Source organism: Pempheris klunzingeri, chromosome 11, assembly GCF_042242105.1.
Source record: "Pempheris klunzingeri isolate RE-2024b chromosome 11, fPemKlu1.hap1, whole genome shotgun sequence".
Taxonomy (NCBI): domain Eukaryota; kingdom Metazoa; phylum Chordata; class Actinopteri; order Acropomatiformes; family Pempheridae; genus Pempheris; species Pempheris klunzingeri.
Window position 1 is genome coordinate 27,399,145 of NC_092022.1, and position 7,500 is coordinate 27,406,644.

Consider the following 7,500-nt stretch of genomic DNA (forward strand, 5'->3'; position numbering starts at 1 on the left):
GTTCTAGTTCTAGTTTAAACTGGTCGGTTCTAGTTCTAGTTTAAACTGGTCTGTTTTAGTTTAAACTGGTCTGTTATAGTTTAAACTGGTCTGTTTTAGTTTAAACTGGTCTGTTCTAATTTAAACTGGTCTGTTCTAGTTTAAACTGGTCTGTTCTAGTTTAAACTGGTCTGTTTTAGTTTAAACTGGTCGGTTCTAGTTCTAGTTTAAACTGGTCTGTTCTAGTTCTAGTTTAAACTGGTCTGTTTTAGTTTAAACTGGTCTGTTCTAGTTTAAACTGGTCTGTTTTAGTTTAAACTGGTCTGTTCTAGTTTAAACTGGTCTGTTCTAGTTCTAGTTTAAACTGGTCTGTTTTAGTTTAAACTGGTCTGTTCTAGTTTAAACTGGTCTGTTTTAGTTTAAACTGGTCTGTTCTAGTTTAAACTGGTCGGTTCTAGTTCTAGTTTAAACTGGTCTGCTCTAGTTTGAACTGGTTGCTGATCTGTGATGCCGTACCGACCAATCAGAGGACAGAGTTTGCACAGACTGCAGGAAACATGCTAAAGCTGAACAAGGTCACATGATTAAAAGATGTTGTGACATCACAGAGAGGACGTCTGTATAATCTGTCCCCTTTAATTTGACCGTCTGTTTCAGGACGCTGTTGGTGTCTACGGGGCGAACTGTCCCTTTAAGAAACCACTTGTCTCACCTCCACAGAGTCCTGTCTGTCTGCCTTGGGGGGGGGCAGTACCAGCGTCAGCTCGGCCTCCTCCTCCTCCAGGTCGCTGTCTCCCTCCTCGGAGAGCTCCCTCCTCCTCCTGGCCCCGCCCCGAGCCTCCCCCTGCCCCCCCTCCCCTGCGTATGAGGACGAGCTGGAGAGGCGGGGCAGGAGGGCGGGGCTGCAGGGGTAGGCCACACCCCCGTCGTCCACGCCGACGAAGCAGAGCTCCTCGCTGTGCGACGGGGAGCTGATGCTGTCGATGCCGCTGTCCCGGTTGGCCAGCTTCCCGTCCGTCTGTGAAGAGGGGAGGGGCAGGCGCTCCGAGGGGAGCTCCGATTGGTCGAGCACCGCCGGAGGCGGAGGCTGCTGCTCCCTCATCTCCACGGCAACTACATCATCCTCCAGGTGTTTCTCTGAGGCACTGTACCCCGACTCCATGGAGAGACGCTTCTGGTCACCACGACACGCCGCCGCCAGCTCCTCGTCATCATCATCATCCTCACCTTCGTCATCATCATCATCATCATCGGGCAGTTCGCCGCCTCCCTCCTCCCCCTCAGCCCCCGCTGTGATGTCATCATGACCGCTGAGCTCAGACTGCAGCTCCTCCTCAGGTGGGGGGGCGGGCGACGATGATGATGGCGGTGACGATGGTTGGGAGGAGGACAGTGAAGAGGGGGGGTCAGGGAGGCGGGGACACAGAGCCCCCCCAGTGATGTCAGGAACCATGATGATCTGCTCGCTGCAACACACACACACACACACACACACACACACACACACACACACACAGTTTTAAAAAGTGATGTCACTGTCTGTAATGATGAGAGCTCATAGTACCGTACTACCCCACTAGAGCACTGTGCTCCCAGACTGCAGGCCTACTGGTGGTTCCTAAAGTCCTCTAAAGTAGTGATGGAGCCAGAGCTTTCAGCTATCAGGCTCCTCTCCTGTGGAACCTCCTTCCAGTCTGGGTTCAGGGGGGCAGACACCCTCTCTACATTTCAGAGTGGACTAAAAACCTTCCTTAGTGATGAAGCCTATAGTTCAGGACTGGATCAGGTCTTGGACCAGCTCCTAGTTATGCTGCTATAGGCTCAGACTGCCGGGGGACTCCCATGATGCACTGGGCTCCTCTCTCCTCCTCTTCCTCTCCATCCTGATGCTTCATGTCTCTTTAATGTCTGTTACTAACTTGGTATCTTCCCCGGAGCCTCTCAGGTTCCTGTGGATCCTGGTCCTGGTTCTCCTGCTGTGGTTCTCTGGTTCTTGTGGATCCTGGTCCTGGTTCTCCTGCTCTGTGGTTCTCTGGTTCCTGTGGATCCTGGTCCTGGTTCTCCTGCTGTGGTTCTCTGGTTCCTATGGATCCTGGTTCTCCTGCTGTGATTCTCTGGTTCCTGTGGATCCTGGTCCTGGTTCTCCTGCTGTGGTTCTCTGGTTCTTGTGGATCCTGGTCCTGGTTCTCCTGCTCTGTGGTTCTCTGGTTCCTGTGGATCCTGGTCCTGGTTCTCCTGCTGTGGTTCCCTGGTTCCTATGGATCCTGGTTCTCCTGCTGTGGTCCTCTGGTTCCTGTGGATCCTGGTCCTGGTTCTCCTGCTCTGTGGTTCTCTGGTTCCTGTGGATCCTGGTCCTGGTTCTCCTGCTCTGTGGTTCTCTGGTTCCTGTGGATCCTGGTCCTGGTTCTCCTGCTCTGTGGTTCTTTGGTTCCTGTGGATCCTGGTCCTGGTTCTCCTGCTGTGGTTCTCTGGTTCCTATGGATCCTGGTTCTCCTGCTGTGGTTCTCTGGTTCCTGTGGATCCTGGTCCTGGTTCTCCTGCTCTGTGGGGATTCTTGAATCCTTCCTGAATGTTTGTTCTCTGAATGAAAGAGTGTGTTCTCTTTATGGTTAGGGTGAGAGAACAGTTCTGACCTGGAGCTGGAGAGAGAAACACTGACTGACTGATTGATTGATTGATTGACATCACTAGTCCTCTGACCAATCAGAACTCACCGCTCAAACTTCTCGATGAGTGACAGGACACAGGTGGGGGAGGCGCTGCCGTCAGCACGGGTTGGCGGCGTCCGGCCCCCCCGGGGGTCTGCCGGCAGCGGTCTGCAGGGCGGGGGAGGGGGGAGGGGCTTGTCTGGAGCCCGGGGGCGCGGCCTGGATGCCCCCGCCCGCTGCTGGAGGTGGGGGGGCTTCGGGGGGACTGCGGAGGGCGGGAAGAAGGACTGGTTAACGTCGTCACGGAGACACGGCGTACACTAAACGTTGGTGGTGAGTAAAGTTACCCTGTGGCTTCGGCCCGGGCAGCGGCGGCCGGCTCTTGCTCGTTGTTGTTATGGTGGTCGCCGGCAGCTCCGGCGGCCCCGTGTCGTTGACCAACGGCGGCCCATTAGCCGAGCCGCGGCGCTCCGCCCCTCCCTCCAGGGAGGCGGGGCCTGAGGAGGAGCTGGGCTGCTGGGGGGCGTCGCCGTCCGGCGCCCCCTGGAGGCCACACGGCGAGCAGGACGGCTCCAGAGAGAGACTCTTCGTCAGCAAGCTGGGACTGGAGGAGGAGGAGGGACCTGGGGGGGGGGGGGGGGGGGGACAGTCAGCATAGAGCCAAGCCCACAGACTACCAAAATAAAAGCCTTTTGTTTTCACAAGACCAACAAACAATACAAACAAATTTCGAAGTAGAAGGAACAGCTGGGTCACCTGTCTGTCTGTCTGTCTGTCTGTCTGTCTGTCTATCTGTGATGAGCTGCTGCTCACACACAAGTACAAATAAAGTTTTATTGAACTGAATCAACTGAACTGAAGAAATGTGACAAAATAAAGCTGCTCAGTGCAGGACAAAAAGTTCCACTTCCTGGTAGAAAAGTACGAGGATGTTCCTCGTTGTTTGGCCCATAGAGCCTGGAGGACCAGTGTCTGTGCCAGTTAACTTCCTGTTAGCCCTGTGCTAACTTCCTGTTAGCCCCGCGCTAACTTGAATGGGGATAAAATGATTGGATCTTGTGGCTCTTCCAGACTTTCCAAATGTTTTCAGACTGAATGGATCAAACTCTGATGGTGAAACGAGTCGTTTATCTTCTGATTTCCAGACGTCTCTTTCACAATAAGAGTCTGTGAGAAGAAGTCTTTTTGGGCCCAACGGCGTCACCTGACAGAAGACTTTGGTGTAGTTCAGTGCTTCTCAATTATTTTCTGTTACGCCCCCCCCCAGGAAGAAGAAAACATTTTGCGCCCCCCCATTCTCCGCTGCGACTATAAATAGTATCATTTGTCTATAAAAGTGTTTTAAGTAGACCTCTGCATAACGTTGGATCCTTATTAACATTAAAGAAAACAACAAAAAGGAAAAAGAAAGAAATATAGATCGTTTTCGCTGAAAAAACTCAAGCGTCTTCTCAGCGTGATCGAGGTGTGATGTGTTTAAGTGTCTCAGTTCATTTGGCTTCATGCTGTCCGCTGCCACAGTAAACACACCCAGCGCTTCGTCTGCTTCGTCATATTTCCTCGTCTTAGCTTTCGGGAGACTTCCGTTTGTCTCATTATCTCCTTTCTTCTCATCCCTGTTAGAAATGTTTCTCTTGAGGGTTTGTTACTGGGCTTCCTTTCTCCCTCTCTGCTGTGTGAACACAGGCTCAACGACAAAACCCTCCACATAGAGCTGATCCTCCCTGACCACTGACAGTGAGACAGTGAGACAGTGAGACAGTGAGACAGTGAGACAGTGAGACAGTGAGACAGCGACAGCGCCCCACTATTTGAGAAGGACTAGTGTAGTTACTCAGTTTGGCCCCCAGGTCAGACTGCTGCTTGTCTGAGAGGAAACAACTCAGTGATACAAAGCAGACAGACAGACAGACAGACTCAGACAGACGGACAGACACACTCAGACAGACAGACACACTCAGACAGACGGACAGACACACTCAGACAGACGGACAGACACACTCAGACAGACAGACAGACAGACACACTCAGACAGACGGACACACTCACAGACAGACAGACACACTCAGACAGACGGACAGACACACTCAGACAGACAGACACACTCAGACAGACAGACACACTCAGACAGACGGACACACTCAGACAGACGGACAGACACACTCAGACAGACGGACAGACACACTCAGACAGACAGACAGACACACTCAGACAGACAGACAGACACACTCAGACAGACGGACAGACACACTCAGACAGACAGACACACTCAGACAGACAGACACACTCAGACAGACGGACAGACACACTCAGACAGACGGACACACTCAGACAGACAGACAGACACACTCAGACAGACGGACAGACACACTCAGACAGACAGACAGACAGACACACTCAGACAGACAGACGGACACACTCACAGACAGACAGACACACTCAGACAGACGGACACACTCACAGACAGACAGACAGACACACTCACAGACAGACAGACACACTCAGACAGACGGACAGACACACTCAGACAGACGGACACACTCAGACAGACAGACAGACACACTCAGACAGACGGACAGACACACTCAGACAGACAGACAGACAGACACACTCAGACAGACGGACACACTCAGACAGACAGACAGACACACTCAGACAGACGGACACACTCAGACAGACGGACACACTCAGACAGACGGACAGACACACTCAGACAGACGGACAGACACACTCAGACAGACGGACACACTCACAGACAGACGGACAGACTCAGACAGACAGACACACTCACAGACAGACAGACACACTCAGACAGACGGACAGACACACTCAGACAGACGGACACACTCACAGACAGACGGACACACTCAGACAGACGGACAGACACACTCAGACAGACGGACACACTCAGACAGACGGACACACTCACAGACAGACAGACAGACACACTCACAGACAGACAGACGGACACACTCACAGACAGACGGACACACTCACAGACAGACGGACACACTCACAGACAGACGGGGCTGACAGGAGTCATTTAAAGCAACAGTATCAGATTCAAAGAGGAGCTGAGGGCCACAGGAACTCCTCTGACTCTCACAGGAAACCAAGACTTTTATTTTGGTAAACTCACTTGTGTTGCTATCACAGCTACTACAACTCCCATGATGCTCCGGCACTCACTGACTGACAGGAAGTAACATCCACATGCAGGAAGTGAGAATTTAAAAGCAAAGACAGCAGAGCTCCAAGGCTGCCTGACCGATTATTGATCAGATCACCAGTACGGGGAACTTATTGATTACATTGACACGTCTGATCTGATTGGTCTCAGCGGAGAATGTTTTAAATGAGTTTCAGCTCAGACTGGAAACGTTTGAAGAGCAGACCCCCCCCCCAGAAAATCATATAAAATAAATCAATACTGGAGTGGGAGCTGTGTGTGTGTGTTATAGTGTGTGTGTGTGTGTGTGTGTGTGTGTTATAATGTGTGTGTGTGTGTGTGTTATAATGTGTGTTATAATGTGTGTGTGTGTGTGCGTGTGTTATAATGTGTGTGTGTGTGTGTGTGTGTGTGTTATAATGTGTGTGTTATAATGTGTGTGTGTTATAATGTGTGAGTGTTATAATGTGTGTGTGTTATAATGTGTGTGTGTGTTATGTGTGCGTGTTATAATGTGTGAGTGTTATATTGTGTGTGTTATAATTTGTGTGTGTTGTGTGTGTTATGTGTGTGTTATAATGTGTGAGTGTTATATTGTGTGAGTGTTATAATGTGTGTGTTATATTGTGTGAGTGTTATAATGTGTGTTATATTGTGTGTGTTATAATGTGTGAGTGTTATAATGTGTGTTATATTGTGTGTGTTATAATGTGTGTGTTATATTGTGTGAGTGTTATAATGTGTGTGTGTTATGTGTGTGTTATATTGTGTGAGTGTTATAATGTGCGTGTGTTATAATGTGAGTGTTATAATGTGTGAGTGTTATAATGTGTGTGTTATATTGTGTGTGTGTTATAATGTGTGTGTTATAATGTGTGTGTTATGTGTGTGTTATGTTGTGTGAGTGTTATAATGTGTGAGTGTTATAATGTGTGTTATGTGTGTGTGTGTGTTATATTGTGTGAGTGTTATAATGTGTGTTATATGTGTGTGTGTTATATTGTGTGAGTGTTATAATGTGAGTGTTATAATGTGTGTGTGTGTGTTATAATGTGTGTGTGTTATAATGTGTGAGTGTTATAATGTGAGTGTTATAATGTGTGTGTTATGTGTGTGTGTTATAATGTGTGAGTGTTATAATGTGTGTTATGTGTGTGTTATATTGTGTGAGTGTTATAATGTGTGTGTGTTATAATGTGTGTGTTATAATGTGTGAGTGTTATAATGTGAGTGTTATAATGTGTGTTATGTGTGTGTGTGTTATATTGTGTGAGTGTTATAATGTGTGTGTGTTATAATGTGTGAGTGTTATAATGTGTGTGTTATAATGTGTGAGTGTTATAATGTGTGTGTGTTATATTGTGTGAGTGTTATAATGTGTGAGTGTTATAATGTGTGTGTTATAATGTGTGTGTGTTATAATGTGTGAGTGTTATAATGACTTCCTTCTTTACAGACGACGTAGGAAACGCTGCTGTGGCGCCGTCTCATGGTGGCTGCTGATTGGTCCGTACAGTAATGACATCAGCTCGTTCTGATTGGTTCCCTACCAGCCGGGCCCTCACTCTGCAGCTCACCTGGGTACTTTGGCCTTGTTTTAGGCCCCGCCCCTGTCTGGGTGAGGCGCGGGGTCTTCGGCGCAGTTTAACGTCTTGTGGTCACCTGGTCCGGTGCCGACACTGAGCCGGTCTTAACGATGGCGTC

General features: G+C 49.3%; 1 protein-coding gene across 1 annotated transcript in view; it reads right to left on the bottom strand.

Annotated features, from left to right (window-relative positions):
• fgd1 (FYVE, RhoGEF and PH domain containing 1) overlaps window positions 1-7,500 on the bottom strand; it is a 17,945-nt gene that overhangs the window by 7,110 nt on the left and 3,335 nt on the right. The window contains exons 2-4 of the mRNA XM_070840069.1: window positions 2,975-3,250; window positions 2,694-2,892; window positions 692-1,445 (exon numbers count right to left, since the gene is read on the bottom strand). Of these exons, the coding sequence (XP_070696170.1) occupies window positions 692-1,445; window positions 2,694-2,892; window positions 2,975-3,250 (1,229 nt within the window). The remainder of the gene's footprint in view (window positions 1-691; window positions 1,446-2,693; window positions 2,893-2,974; window positions 3,251-7,500) is intronic.